Source organism: Quercus suber, unplaced genomic scaffold (assembly GCF_002906115.3).
Source record: "Quercus suber isolate HL8 unplaced genomic scaffold, Cork oak 2.0 scaffold_585, whole genome shotgun sequence".
In the NCBI taxonomy this organism is placed as follows: domain Eukaryota; kingdom Viridiplantae; phylum Streptophyta; class Magnoliopsida; order Fagales; family Fagaceae; genus Quercus; species Quercus suber.
This window is the reverse complement of record NW_027070030.1, coordinates 445,743-461,566: the sequence shown is the minus strand read 5'-3', so window position 1 is coordinate 461,566 and position 15,824 is coordinate 445,743. Positions and strand designations below refer to the sequence as shown.

Genomic DNA, 15,824 nt, shown 5'->3' with positions numbered 1-15,824 from the left:
GATTGTTGGATCGCTAAATAAAACGCGCATTATATATATATATATATAAAACTACAGAATACCTCTCTCACAACCATGTTGACCTATAAGAATCATACATTACAAGGAGAACTGAAGCTATATAAACTAATTTCATAATATAATTTCCCACATTAGTTTGATTAGGTGTGATGAATGTGAGTCCCACTGAACCATGAAAAATCATGAAATGGTGGCACTTGTGTTAGTACTTAGTACTAGGACTTAATTACAACCTGTTTGCTTGTCTTTCAATTTTCAATAATCCTATTAGGTACTTCATATATTATTCAATGCACAAATCCACATGTATAAACGGAAAATTTAAGAATGATTTCACTCAATCATGAAAGTGAAGCTACAAACGAGACCTATTTCGTTTGCTTGATAAAACAGTTCCTTTGTCTAATCATCTTAGTTAATTATCATGCACATGAAAGTCATGCTAAAGATTAGAATGTCTAGCTCTAGGCATTATCTTATAGGTACTAAAAATTGATTGATATCTTAATCTGGTGATAAAGATAAAGAGTTATCATCAAGAGCGGAGTTGAAATTAAAAAAAAAAAAAAACGATCTGTACGTTATCTTTGATCAATACATTTTTTAGCACAACTGAAGTTGGGCTCCGAGAATAAAATCTAAGCCCAAAAAGGTATTTCGAGCCTACGTAGACTAAAGGCTGAAAGTGTGTTTGGACTAAAAAGCAAGGCTCAATATCAGATAAAGCCCAGTTCACACTTATGTTTATCTCAGGCCTGGCACAAATCTCATTCATTCCCGAATTTCATTTACCATCAATTAAACTGCATAGCGCCGTTTCTCCCTCAAGCTCTTTAGAACGCAAAAAATAAGAATTTCACTTTTTACACCCAAAAAAACAGGTCAGTTTTTTTTTTTTGAAAACATTGTATGAATATGAATAATCTTGTCAACTAATTCTTTGTTTTATGGTTGGGTTCCTAATATTTTGTACTGAAATCGAACACGCTCACCACCTGTTTGATAAAAGTCCTGAATGGGTTCTGTTTTGATATAAAATCAATGAAGTGAACAGGAAAAAAAAATTAAGATTAATTGTTGTGTGTGTCATGTATATGGTGCATTTGTAACTCTTGGGTAGAGTTGGTAGAGCTATTGTTGAGAAATTTCACATGTATATGGAAGTTTTTATTTTTTAGTTTTTACATATAAATTATCCAAAATGTGTGTTTATGGCTTCATGGGAAAATCACTCAAAAAACAATTCTCAGTGGCATTACTTTCTGGGTTCAGAAAATTTTCAAATTTTTTTCCTGTTATCTTGCAGGTTTGCAACTTTTGGCGCTTTATTTTTGCTAGAAGTTCCACTCAATCTCTGAAGAGTATGTATTAATGTAAACCATTCACTCCGTGGTTATCCTGTCAGCCTCACTCACAGACAGCCTCACTTACAGACTCACAGACTCACCCTCTCATCTCTCTCTCTCTCTCACAGTCTCAACAAATCTACATCTTAGGTAAGGGTTTTGCAATTTTGCACTCGGGTTTTATTTATTTTTGGGGTGTGGGTTAAAATTTCTAACAATTTTGTTAGTATTTAGATATTGTGATTTTTTATTTGCTAGGTTTTTATCATAACTTATTTAAGATAGTATTCTAAATATTGTGAATATTTATTTAGTTTTGTTAGAGTAAATATTGTGATTATTTATTTGCTATGTTTTTATCATTACTTATTTAAGATATTTATATAGTATTATTAAATTTTTATCATGACCTTAGAAGGATTTGGAATTTTGTATTGGGTATGAATTGGATAGCATTGCTAGGTGTTTTATCATTACCTTTTTGAAAATATTTTTGTTTAAGATTTGAATGGGTTTTGAAAGTCGTGATCTTAGAATGATTTGGAATTTGTCACGGGTATGAAATGGATAATGAGTGTTTTTATTTGTGATGTGGGGTGAGTATATGCAAATTTGCTTGAGGTGTTGGGACACAATCTCATAACCATACCATATGTTGTAACAAGGTGTTGTTGGCATTTCATACTTAATGTTTGTACTTTGAGTAGATAAAATGTTTTGTAATTGACGTTGAATGAAAGTGTTATATTTGTCGCTAACATATTACACTTGACTTTAATAGGTTCACAATGACTGTGATTGATATAAATCTATACTATGGTGGAGAGCTTTGTAATGACGATGAGAATGAGGGATTGCCATTTAAAGGGCGGGGTATCAAGTGCTACTATATTCAGTTACAGCGTAGATTGAAGACTCTGAATGATTTGAAGAGGATAATTATGGAAGAACTGCGTGTGAACCCTATTTTGCATGACATTAAAATTACTTTTCGTTCTCCACATGAAGTCCTCCATGAACGCATTAATTATAGGTATATGGCAATAGAAGAAGACAAACATATGAAGATTATGTTTGACAGGATGGAGAGAATGGATCAAATAATGGCTATTGAGTTGTACATAAGTGTGGAGCCGCGTGCAGAAGTTGGTGGCGAGGAAATGCAACAAACAACACCAATTGAGAACAATGACAGCCATAGATATCAAGATGAATCTTTTACACATCCAGAAGAGGAAGATGAAGAATATGTTGATCATACTATCATTAATGGTGAAGATCTTGATGAGAGAGATGAGTATGAAGAGACGATTAAGCGAAGCAACTTTGACAAAAATGTTGATGACCATGAAATTGCTGCCAATCTTCACACTGATGATATATTTGATTGTGATGAAAATGATGTGGAGGATGATACTGGTGTCCAGCATGTTACAAACACAATGCCTACATACACACCTCCTGCCCCGTCATTTTATGCAAATACTTGGAAAAATATGGTTGATCCTTCAAATGTTGAGATTCCATTTGTTTCTACTTGGCAAGAGGGTATGAATTTTAGTAAAGGGTTGATTTTTGCCAATAAAGAGGCAGTGAAGCGTGCATTAACAATTTCAGCGGCTAAGGAAAACAAAAATTATATAATCAGTAGGTCTACCAAGGTGAAACTGTGTGCGAAATGCAGGGATGAGTCTTGCAAATGGTATGTTGGGGCATTCATGAAGCCTAAACTTCATGGACAATGGGTGGTCACAGTTTATGTGGGTCCTCACACTTGTATATCCCTTGGGTTGCCAAAAAATGGTAGAATGATGGATTCTAATTTTGTTGCATCAGAACTTCTTCCAATTTTACTCAAGAAGCACACTACCACAGTTCAAGATCTCAGAACTAACATGAGCAAGAAGTTTGGCCATGAGCTTTCTTACTATAAAGTATGGGATGCAAAACAAAAGGCTATTGCGAAGATATTTGGGGATTGGGAAGAATCTTACCAAAGATTGCAAAAGTTGTTATTGGCATACGTTGATCAGGATCCGGGTACCCGGTTTTTCTATCATACCACACCTGGAAGCGTAGCAGGTACTAGTTTATTGCACTATGTATTTTGGGCTTTCGCTCCATGCATTGATGGATTCAAATATTGCAAGCCAGTTATCAGTATTGATGGGACCCATTTGTATGGTAAATATCAAGGAAAGTTGCTGATTGCAATGACAACCGATGCTAACAACAAGGTATTACCTCTTGCCTTTGCCGTTGTTGATATTGAGTCAGGGTCCAGTTGGGGGTGGTTTTTAGAATGCCTCAGGGAGACGATAGGGGGTGTGATACCTGAACAGGGCATTTGCATAATTTCTGACCAACATGAGGGTATCAAAAACGCTATTGCAACCTGGCCTAAGGATGAAAATGGAAGACTAAGGGTATTTCATCGATATTGCCTTACACATGTTGCTAGCAACTTTAATACACATTTTCAAGACCCGTTTCTAAAGTCATTGGTCTTGAAAGCGGGATATGCTATTCAGGAAGCCGAATTCGATAACATAATGGACTCCATTAAGATTGTCGAGATTGAATCCATTAAGAAGAAGTTGACCATTGGTGTTAATGGAGGTGATCCCAAACCCTTTAAGCCACACGCATATCTAATGAGTGAGCCTGTGGACATGTGGACCCAGTTACATGATGGTGGAAAACGTTATGGGGCAATGACAACCAATATATCTGAGTGCTTCAATGGGGTTCTAGAAGGTGCACGTGGTTTGCCCATAGCAGCAATGGTTGAGTTCACTTGGTCCAAACTTGTCGCATATTTCCATGATCGGCACAAAGATATTACTCATGATCTCTTGGAGGGTAAGAGTTGGAGTCAATATGCCATGTCCATTTATGACACAAATAAGCTCAAAGCTGCACAACATCATGTGAGGGAATTTAACAATCAGGATGATATATATCAAGTATTTATATCATACAGTGACCATAGCATTGGAGGGGGACACAGTTATGAAATTCGGTTAATGGATAGAACATGTGGGTGTGGGGAATGGCAAAACATTAAGATTCCTTGTTCACATGTAATTAAAGTCTGTGAGTTGCTACACATTGATCCGACCAAATATATTGACCCATGCTATAGTTTGGCGAATGCCATTAAAAGCTATTCCCATGGATTTACGGTGCCTAAGTCAGAGTCATTGTGGAGGGATGCTGACGGCTTAATGTGGGTGCCTAACCCAGAATTGTTGCGGGACAAAGGTCGACCAGTGAAATCAAGAATAAGGAGTGAGATGGATGGGGTCAAGCGAAAATTGGGAAGCCGGAGGGAGGAGTCGGATTTGAGGGAGAATCAACCCAAGCAGAGATGTGGATTGTGTCATGAAGAGGGGCATAACCGTAGAAAATGTCCGGATTCTTGTGGCGCTTCGACAAGCGGTCATCTTCCAAACTAGGTACATGAGGCATTTCAATAATGTCTAGACTGTTTAAATAATTTTAGTTGCTTTTATGTTTAGTTGATATTTACTATTTTGTCTCCTAACGATGTTATTTTATGTTTTTCAGGCATGCGACAGTGTTCCATGGACTAACGTTTTAGTTGTACATTATAGTACTATTGACTATGTTACTTATTAATATTAAATACATTGTATCGAAGCAACTATTTTTTGTTTTATTCTGAATGTAATCGCAGTATTCTCTCTTGAATGTACTTATTTCAAGTTTATGGTAGGAGCAGTAAGATTTATGATGAGAACTAAAAATTTTGCATTGTTGGAGCAATTGGATCTTCCTCAACCTCTTTAGAAGTCAAATAAGAATAATTATACCCAAAAAAAGGTCAGTTTTTTTCCCTCTTTTTATTTTTTGTATTTGAAAAAATTATATGAATAATCTTGTCAACTATTCTTTGTTTTATATTTGGTTTCCAATATTTTGTACTGAAATTGAACACGCTTACCACCTGTTTGATGAAAGTCCTGAATGGGTTCTGTTTTGATGAAAATCAATGAAATGAACAGGAAAAAAAAAAAAAAAAAAATTAAGATTGATTGTTGTGTGTGTCATGTACGTGTTTAAACTAAAAGATGGTGCATTTGTAACTGATGCGTAGAGTTGGTAGAGCTATTGTTGAGAAATTTCACATGTATATGGAAGCATTTTTTTTTTTTTTTTTTCTTTTTTACATATATATACATATCATCCAAAAGGTGTGTTTGTGGCTTCATGGGAAAATCACTCAAAACAATTCTCTGTGACATAACTTTCTGGGTTCAGAACTCACCCAATTTCTACTGAAAATGTTCAATTTTTTTCGACCTCTTCAATTTTTTTTTCCTGTTATCTTGCTCTTTAATATTTACTACTTCCAAATCTTGCAAGTTTGCAACTTTTGGTGCTTTATTTTGCTAGGAGTTCCACTCAATCTCTAAAGAGAATGTTGGTTTTTGAGAGTATGTATTAATGTCAACGATTCACTCCGTGGTTATCCAGGATTTATCCTAAAATAGAGGTTGCTTTCTTTTTATTGAATGAGTTAAAATTTCTTGAGACTTGAATTTTGTTTCTCCAGTTGATTAAGTCTAACCCATATAAGAAATAGCAAGATGTCAGTAGTCTTGAATGAGGAATAGGCTAAGCAATTGATTGATTTCCAAGTTCTTTTGTTACGTTCTCATTCTTTGCAAGATTGCAGTAATCCTCTTAGTTATATATATATATATATTGTGTTTTTCATAACTATGACATTGGTTGTATCATTTAACCTCAGTTATTTGTACTCCGAACAAAGGATCTCTCTCAATTGAACATCTTGAGCAGGGATTTCGGCAATAACTTGGTCAAAAGATGTGATTTTTTTTTTGTTGAAGAAACATATTTGGTACCTGTATTTATATGAACTTTATTGCAGTTTCTACGTGAGTCTTCTTTTTCTAGCTTCGTGGGTTTCAGTATAGGTCAATAAATTCATAACAGTTTATTAGCTACACGATACATAGTTATTTATCATTTGTTTGATTTTCATGTTACAGATAGCAAAATTGAATAGATAGCCTCCTTATTGTAGAGAAACAACCATCTATTCAATTCAAAATGAAGGAAGAAGAAGAAGTGAACCGATGCCAGATTCAGGAATGGTACCCAAAATTTAAGTCTGTTTCCATTAAAATCCGAATCCATGAACTTCCAGAATCCTTTATCCAGTACCTTCTTGATGATTCTGGCCCTGTCCTTCGAAAATAGGAATTACGGTAGCTAAGTGTGCAAAACTGAAGTATAATATTTTATTGTCTCTCTCTTCCCAAATAAATTAAAAATATCTCCTCTCTCTTCAGTCTCTCATCTCTCTCGACAAACTCTCTCAACCCAGCACAAATCTAGTCTCTTAGCCTCGAGTTCCATTGTTTTATTTTCCCAAGTAGAACTCGAGAAACAAAACACTTGAGTTCTTATGTAATTTTTTTTAATAATTCTGTGTTTTATTTTTATTATTTAAGACAGTGGAACTTGAGTGTTAAACACTCAAATTCGTTTCGTAGAACTCGAGCTTCACAGTCTCGAGTTCTACTGTTAACAATTTTTTAAAATTATTATCCTAGTGGTACTTGAGTCTTTAAGACTTGAGTTCTAATGGTTTTTTTTTTTGTTATTATTTTTTTCTTTTTTTCCCTGATTTGTTTAAAGTTAAACTGCCAACAACTCAGTAAATCCCTTGCAAACCCTAAAAAAATAAAAAATAAAAAATAAAAAATTCCACACCACACAGAGAGGATTAATCTTCCACAGGATATCCATAAAAGTCCACAATAATATATATCCAAAATTCGAGGAACATCGGTCTCATTTCTTTGAAGGAGCCAATTTTCTTATTTTCTTTTACAAAGCTTTACTTTACATCAGATAGCTATAGAATCTCTTACAGTACAATTCCCTTCCCAGTACAACTGTATGTTTTATTGAATAGTAAGGTTGTATACATGGAACCTTACTATTTAGAGGTTGCAAATTTTTTTAAGTATATAAACCCGAATGAAGTGGGTTTTTGCTATTTTAGGTTGTATAATAGCAACTGGGGGGGTGTTTACACCCCCCAGTACTAGTGCTTTAATAGCCCAAAACATCTAGGCTTCAACTTCTTGTTTGAGGCTGTAAATAATCACCCCAGTTGGGGTTCACAAGATGCACAGTTACTAAAAATCCATGGATACCTGCAAAAAACCAACAACCTTCCAGTTTAGCTGGTCCATGTTTTTAGATCAATTAAAAAAAAAAATGGTCTAGGCAACGGCAAGCTACAGTCACATCATAAAAGTTCTGCATTGTGGGAAAGCTATGTTCAATAAAAACAAAAAAAATTATAGAATGCTTTTATAAATTGAATAGCTTTAAGCATTAACGGAAACAAAAATTATCCAAAGATACTGTCAATACTGCAAACATGTGATAAAAATTTATGTTGCCATTCATGAAAATTTAATTTCTAAAGAACGTATTGCCACAGTAGTCTGAAAACATCTGTCATTTCATCATTTCCACATTTGTCACTTCTAAGAGCTAGATGTTCTCATAGGCTTACAAGTGTAACTGTGGACGTGATGACTCCTAGCTTCCTACTTGTTTCTTGTAAGAGCGATGCAAATATAAAATTAGTGTTGTGTTAACGGGTACCGTAAGCCAACTTTATGTCATTTTTTTAAACAGCCTTATAAGCTGTGGGGATAGCTTCATAGGTATAAATAAATATTAACATAGGTTGTGAGGCTAGCTTTATGTCTGTTTCTTCTATTTATCCAATTTTTTTTATTATGTAAGACCCATATTAGTCTACATTAATAAGCACTGCATGATGCTTGTTAATATGTGCCATAAAACTATGTTGAATTTGGGGAACACACTCAACAGAGGTGGTCTAGTCAAGAAAATGGTAGAGTTGTGTCCATAGCAGCTGGTGGCTCAAGGACTAAAGTAAAAAATAAGTCTGACAAAGCCTTCGACTATGATCAACATAGTTCAGCCACTTGACAGACATGCACGAGTGAATTAATAAACTAAGATCACATTCAGTTCTAAAATAGTAGACCACAGCCTTAACTATTTCAAATTCTTAAAGGAGAGTATAGTGTCTATGGACACTATCCACAAAAGTCTGAGTTACTAGTTCAACTCTTTTCCTATGCTAGAAGCAAACATGGGAAAACTACTGCAAAGAAAAAAAAAAAAACTATTGAAATGCACGTTTCATGTTTATAAAGCTACCTTCAATTCAAAAATAATGTTGGCCATAGGCTAAAGCTGCTGGAATAGTAAGTCACAACATATTTAAAAACTAAAAAAAAATGGAAAAGATCAAATAAACAAAAGCATGAGAAAGTACCTCAAGCTTTCTTGATTGAGCTTCTGCTTTTGCATTCTGTAGGTTGACCCAAGCTTGAATCTTTGCTTCTTCTCTTTGATACCTGTAACCCAAAATCAAAATTGGTACAAAGATACTACATAAAACAACCTCTGGCTAGTAGTGGAGTTCACTACCTCTCTTTTCCTCTTATTAGAATTTTCGAGGGTGCTCCATGGTGTCTTGTGTCAATATATACTAGTGTTTGTTATTAGTTTTTATGTATAGCTTTTTAAAACTTCACTTTTTCTCGCATATTTTCATTTTTTCAAAATTTTTAAAGTTACAAGTATATTTTAACACAATTTCAATAAAATACTAAATAAGTTGTTTCTAAACGGACTCTTGTCACACAAAGTTATAACATAACATAAAATGAGTTTATAGCATTTAGCTCAAGGAAGGTATTAATGGAGTGAACAAAATATGATAAAAAATTATTAGAAGCCTTACATTGCTGCCATGAGCTATATTTAAGGCACCATTAGGCAACTCAGCCTCTAAAGCCAACTCTGCAAGCATTACAGCAGCCCCTGGAAAAGTATACACACACACACACACACACACACCAAGTAGGTTATTAATGAAAGTATTAAAAGGGACCATATCCCAAGTACACAATATGCATATGGAAGCACCCCAAAAACAAATAAAATAAAGAACTACAGCTCTCAAGACTTGAAATAGAGAACATCTATACATGAGGAATAATAAGTCTCAACATCTTTCATAGTTGCACCGCACCAGCTGAGTTTTTGAATAAGAACCCTTATTTTAGGCTAAAATTCAATTTAGTCCCTCAATTTGTAAAAATGAGTCAATTTGGCATTTCCATCCAAATTTGTTAGCAAACAATGACATTCACATATTCTTTTTTTATTATTAATTATTTAAATAAAAGCATTCATGGGCTGCGTCATTTACTATATCTTGTTATGTGATGAATATTATTTAAAAATTTATTGGTAAAAAGATTAAAAAAAAAAAAACATTTAAACAGATCCATTTGGATTAGAATGTCTAGCTCTAGCTAAGCACTATGCCACTATCTTTGATCAAGACATTGTTAGGCACAAATGAAGTTGGGCTCCGACCATGAAATCTGAGCCCAATAAGGTATGCCGAGCCTACTTAGATTAAATGCTGAAAGTGTGTTTAGACTAAAAAGCTGGCCTAATATCAATAAAGCATTCACACACATGTTTAGCTCAGGCCCGGCCCATAAATCATTCTTTCCCAAATTTCATTTACCAATTAACACAGCTCCGTTTCTGGGTTTGGATCTTCCTCAAGCTCTTCAGAACACAAAAATAAGAATTCTTATACGCAAAACAGAAAGGTCAGTTTTTTTTTTTCCCCTCTTTTTATTTTTTTTGTATTAAAAAAAAATTATATGAATAATCTTGTCAACTAATTCTTTGTTTTATGGTTGGGTTACCAATATTTTGTACCGAAACCGAACACGCTCACCACCTGTTTGATGAAAGTCCTGAATGGGTTCTGTTTTGATATAAAATCAATGAAGTGAACAGAAAAAAAAAAAAAAATTAAGATTAATTGTTGTGTGTCATGTATAAAAGATGGTGCATTTGTAACTATTGGGCAGAGTTGGTAGAGCTATTGTTGAGAAATTTCACATGTACATGAAAGTTGGTTTTTTACATATATATTATCAAAAAAGGTGTGTTTGTGGCATAACTGAAAATCACTCAAAACAATTCTCTGTGGCATTACTGTCTAAGGTTCAGAACTCACCCAATTTCTAAAAATTTTCAAAAATATCCCCTGTTAATGTTATCTTGCTTTTTAGTATTTACTGCTTCCAAATCTTGCAAGTTTGCAACTTTTGGTGCTTTAGTTTTGCTAGAAGTTCCACTCAATCTCTGAAGAGTATGTTGGTTTTTGAGAGGATGTATTAATGTCAAACTATTCACTCCGTGGTTATCCGGGATTTGTTCAAAAATAGAGTTGCTTTCTTATATTGAATGACTTAAAATTTCTTGAGACTTGAATTTTGTTTCTCCAGTTGATTAAATATAACCCATATAGGGAATTTCACTATTTCCCCCCAAAAGAGTTACAGAGATTATAACAGTTCATCAGCTACGTGATACCTAATTACTTATCATTTGTGTTTTATTTTCATGTAACAGATAGTAAATTTGAATAGATAGCCTTGTTATTGTAGAGAAACAACCATCTGTTCAATTCAAAATGAAGGAAGAAGAAGTGAACCGATGCCAGATTCAGGAATGGTACCCAAAATTTAAGTCTGTTTCCATTAAAACCCAAATCCATGAACTTCCAGAATCCTTTATCCAGTACCTTCTTGATGATTCTGGCCCTTTCCTTCTACCTGTTTCCATCTCAAATGATGATGCCCTACCTAATAGAATTCATAACCCAGAAGAGGAAGAAGACTATCAGGTATCGGAAGGATCTGGAGACGAGTCTGAACAACCTTTGCCACCCCCTTCTTTCCCAGAACTTGAATTGAAGATTAAGGAATCCATCAAATCACTTGGGGGTTCAGTCTTTCCTAAATTGAATTGGAGTGCACCTAAAGACTCAGCTTGGATCAGCACCATTGGGACACTCCAATGCACCATGTTCAGTGAGATTACACTCTTGCTAAGAGCATCTGACTCCTTGATCCATGATTTGTGTCATGCATATGATTCATGCACTGATAAGTCATTGTCAAGACCCCCGAGTTTCTTCCTAGCACTCCGTAAGTGGTACCCATCCCTTCAGCCAGAGATGGAATTCCGTTGTTTTGTATGGGGTCAAAACCTAGTTGGTATTTCTCAGCGTGAGGTCACTACTTTTTACCCGGTTCTTCTTGAGAAGAAAAGTAATATTGAGTGGTTGATCAGGCAATTTTATGAGGATCAAGTGAGGCTAAAATTTGAATCAGAGAATTACACATTTGATGTTTATGTTACGAAGGATGAGCGGATTAAGGTTTTGGATTTCAACCCTTGGGGTGCATTTACATTGCCATTGTTGTTTAATTGGGAGGAGTTAGAGCAGAACACCGGGGAAGAAGGAGAACAAAAAGATTTTAGAATTGTGGAGAGCCAGTGTGGTGTTAGGCCAGGTATGAAGACAGCAGTGCCATATGATTACTTGGATACCAGCTCTGGGAGTGGCTGGGATCAATTTTTGAGGAATGCCAATGAAGAGTTACAAATGCAGATCAGGTCTTCTGAAGCAGGTGGTTGAGGTTATGATTGTATTGATGATTAAGAATAGTGTTGCAGTTTCTCTGCATCGACTGCAATTCATATATTTACTTCCATGGTGGCAGACTATATCTGCAGTCTGGGTTTTTATTGTTTCTTATGCTGTTGCTGGAAAACAAGATTTTGCATCCACAATCAATAACGTAATGATGAAGCTCGATTTGTGCAATCTCCCTCCCTGGTTTGTGTGCTATAAATTGATTGTTGTTCCTCAAACGTGTACTTAAATCTTACTTTTTGGTGGTTTCATATAATCTACTTCAAGTTATCTTTTTCTTTACCATTCCGTTAGTCTTGCATCTCAGCTTCGATGGGTTTTTGGATGTTATTGTTCAATTTAGTGTAGTATCCAATTGGAATTTGGAATTCCTTTCCATGTTTAATTTTTCCATCAAGCATAGTTTTTTGCAGTCTGTTTATTTGAGCAGAATTGTATTGAGGAGAAAGTCCTATTTTAGTTTTATTTGAGCAGAATTATATCTTGAAGTGCTTTTTAACCCGTTAGATTTCATTTGTTTTGGGTTCTTGTGTTAATCTGTTTTTTTTAATGAATTTTCCATTTATATACAATTTTTAATAAAAATATAATGTTCAATATTTTTTTTTTTAATTTAATAGGGATATGATAGTAAATTTATATAAACTTTGTATTCTATTTTGCCATTTTTCTCCTCAATCAAACAATAGAGTTTTCCTTTTATCCAACCAAACACAAATGAAGGAAAACTTAATTTTTTAGATCTTCTCACTTTTTCATTCTCCGACCATTTTTGCATGAGCTAATGCGAATGCGCCTATATATGGTTACTGTAGCAATAATCCAAATTTATTTCAGTTTACATTGATTGATGTATGTAATTTTTTTAAGTTGAATATGCATAATTTACTTCTTATGCTGTTCATATGATTCATGCACTGATAAGTCATTGTCAAGACCCCCGAGTTTCTTCCTAGCACTCCGTAAGTGGTACCCATCCCTTCAGCCAGAGATGGAATTCCGTTGTTTTGTATGGGGTCAAAACCTAGTTGGTATTTCTCAGCGTGAGGTCACTACTTTTTACCCGGTTCTTCTTGAGAAGAAAAGTAATATTGAGTGGTTGATCAGGCAATTTTATGAGGATCAAGTGAGGCTAAAATTTGAATCAGAGAATTACACATTTGATGTTTATGTTACGAAGGATGAGCGGATTAAGGTTTTGGATTTCAACCCTTGGGGTGCATTTACATTGCCATTGTTGTTTAATTGGGAGGAGTTAGAGCAGAACACCGGGGAAGAAGGAGAACAAGTAGATTTTAGAATTGTGGAGAGCCAGTGTGGTGTTAGGCCAGGTATGAAGACAGCAGTGCCATATGATTACTTGGATACCAGCTCTGGGAGTGGCTGGGATCAATTTTTGAGGAATGCCAATGAAGAGTTACAAATGCAGATCAGGTCTTCTGAAGCAGGTGGTTGAGGTTATGATTGTATTGATGATTAAGAATAGTGTTGCAGTTTCTCTGCATCGACTGCAATTCATATATTTACTTCCATGGTGGCAGACTATATCTGTAGTCTGGGTTTTTATTGTTTCTTATGCTGTTGCTGGAAAACAAGATTTTGCATCCACAATCAATAACGTAATGATGAAGCTCGATTTGTGCAATCTCCCTCCCTGGTTTGTGTGCTATAAATTGATTGTTGTTCCTCAAACGTGTACTTAAATCTTACTTTTTGGTGGTTTCATATAATCTACTTCAAGTTATCTTTTTCTTTACCATTCCGTTAGTCTTGCATCTCAGCTTCGATGGGTTTTTGGATGTTATTGTTCAATTTAGTGTAGTATCCAATTGGAATTTGGAATTCCTTTCCATGTTTAATTTTTCCATCAAGCATAGTTTTTTGCAGTCTGTTTATTTGAGCAGAATTGTATTGAGGAGAAAGTCCTATTTTAGTTTTATTTGGACAATCCACCTCACGCTTTTTAAAATTTTTATTTATTTATAGTTTTACACACTATTGTATTACCTGTATTTGCTGTTGTATTAATGTTAATGCACTTTCTAATACAAAGGACGAAGTGAAGACCCTTACTGGGATAAAAGAACAAGGAAACAGAAAATTACTCTAAGAGAGAGAGGGAATGTATTTCTTAAGGAATTAAGGATGTCCTTTCCAAATATATCTTGAAGTGCTTTTTAACCCGTTAGATTTCATTTGTTTTGGGTTCTTGTGTTAATCTGTTTTTTTTAATGAATTTTCCATTTATATACAATTTTTAATAAAAATATAATGTGCAATTTTTTTTTTAATTTAATAGGGATATGATAGTAAATTTATATAAACTTTGTATTCTATTTTGCCATTTTTCTCCTCAATCTAACAATAGAGTTTTCCTTTTATCCAACCAAACACAAATGAAGGAAAACTTAATTTTTTAGATCTTCTCACTTTTTCATTCTCCGACCATTTTTGCATGAGCTAATGCGAATGCGCCTATATATGGTTACTGTAGCAATAATCCAAATTTATTTCAGTTTACATTGATTGATGTATGTAATTTTTTTAAGTTGAATATGCATAATTTACTTCTTATGCTGTCATCCATTAACTAAAATGAATGATCAAGCTTTTTTTATTTTTTGAGACTTTCGAAGAAACAAAATAAGTTGCTACTAGAGTTTTTAGTTTATTTTTACTACTATTTATGGGTGTCGTTGCACTTTTTTGTAGTATTTTATACTATTCAGTTAGTTTTAACTTTTTTCTACAGTACTTTTTGCAAAAAATTTTCAGTTTTAGCTAAATAAAGTGTTCTTAAACGGATCACATATCTATATTATCCCTCTCTATAAATGAGTTATTTGAAACTTTCGACTTTAAACTTTAAAGTTGATTGATACACTGATGAATGAACTCATCCTTAATATCCTCGACCAAACGTATTGGATTTGATTCCACATTTCCTCTAATTTTGCAGTCCCACAAATTTCAACTTTGAATAGTTAAGTTACCAGACATGTCAATTTTGCAATCGATTAATTTTCCATCTCTACACACAATTTTCGTAAAAGAAGAATCACACAGTCACGAAATAGTGTAACAAATTATCAATTTATATTGATTTATATATATGTAAGTACAATCATTTGTACGACTCTTTACAATGAAAGAATATAATAAAACTCCTCTAATTTGATTTCTAAGAAACTTTATGATCCAAAGGACTATGAAGTTTGATCTTAAATCGTACTTTGATGTCTTCGAGTTGGATGTGTGATTGGATATATTTGAGTTTTGATTTGGAGTTGAGGAATGTTGGCTTGATCTCGAACTAAATTGAAGGAAACTCCTTGCTTTGATTTGAAGAAGTAGAAATGAGCCTTGATTTTGAGGGAGCAAGGGTGCTTTTTTAGACTTAGAGATGATCTCTGTTTTGGCAAAGTGTTAGTAGGGTTTTTCTCTCAAGTTTCTCCATTTTCTCATATGAGAAGCCTATATTGATTTGTATATATGTGAGTACAATCATTTGTACCACTCTTTACAATGAAAGAATATAATAAAACTCCTTTAATTCGATTTCCAAGAAACTTTATGATCCAAAGGACTATGAAGTTTGATCTTGAATCGTACTTTGATGTCTTTGAGTTGGATGTGTGATTGGATGTATATGAGTTTTGATTTGGAGTTGAGGAATGTTGGCTTGATCTCGAACTAAATTGAAGGAAACTCCTTGCTTTGATTTGAAGAAGTAGAAATGAGCCTTGATTTTGAGGGAGCAAGGGTGCTCTTTTAGACTTAGAGATGATCTCTATTTTGGCAGAGTGTTAATAGGG

At 34.2% G+C, this 15,824-nt stretch overlaps 3 protein-coding genes across 4 annotated transcripts; all 3 read left to right on the top strand.

The window, feature by feature from the left end:
- The first annotated feature begins 773 nt into the window (after positions 1–773).
- On the top strand, positions 774–5,156 carry LOC112031873 (uncharacterized). Its single transcript, XM_065764809.1, has 4 exons — positions 774–902; positions 1,328–1,517; positions 2,149–4,825; positions 4,938–5,156. The coding sequence occupies exon 3, from the start codon at positions 2,156–2,158 to the stop codon at positions 4,823–4,825; it is 2,670 nt and encodes an 889-aa protein (XP_065620881.1). The 5' UTR covers positions 774–902; positions 1,328–1,517; positions 2,149–2,155; the 3' UTR covers positions 4,938–5,156.
- Positions 5,157–9,960: 4,804 nt separating this feature from the next.
- Positions 9,961–12,474, top strand: LOC112031875 (uncharacterized). 2 transcript variants are annotated; one of them, XM_024064586.2, is made up of 2 exons: positions 9,961–10,105; positions 10,955–12,474. In XM_024064586.2, exon 2 carries the CDS (start codon positions 10,981–10,983, stop codon positions 11,989–11,991), a length of 1,011 nt encoding a protein of 336 aa, XP_023920354.2. In that variant the 5' UTR covers positions 9,961–10,105; positions 10,955–10,980; the 3' UTR covers positions 11,992–12,474. The 2 variants fall into 2 exon arrangements, with proteins under 2 accessions (XP_023920354.2, XP_023920353.2); XM_024064585.2 differs by having other exon boundaries at positions 10,920–12,474.
- A 421-nt stretch (positions 12,475–12,895) lies between these two features.
- On the top strand, positions 12,896–13,948 carry LOC136063848 (uncharacterized; the record flags this gene model as incomplete). Its single annotated transcript, XM_065764810.1, has 1 exon — positions 12,896–13,948. A coding segment is annotated over one exon (570 nt), but the record flags the coding sequence as incomplete, so codon positions are not given.
- Positions 13,949–15,824: the final 1,876 nt, after the last annotated feature.

What these genes read in the sequence shown, in the direction of transcription:
- LOC112031873 (XM_065764809.1), top strand. Translation starts at nt 2,156, where the DNA reads ATGACTGTGATTGATATAAATCTATACTATGGTGGAGAGCTTTGTAAT.
- LOC112031875 (XM_024064586.2), top strand. Translation starts at nt 10,981, where the DNA reads ATGAAGGAAGAAGAAGTGAACCGATGCCAGATTCAGGAATGGTACCCA.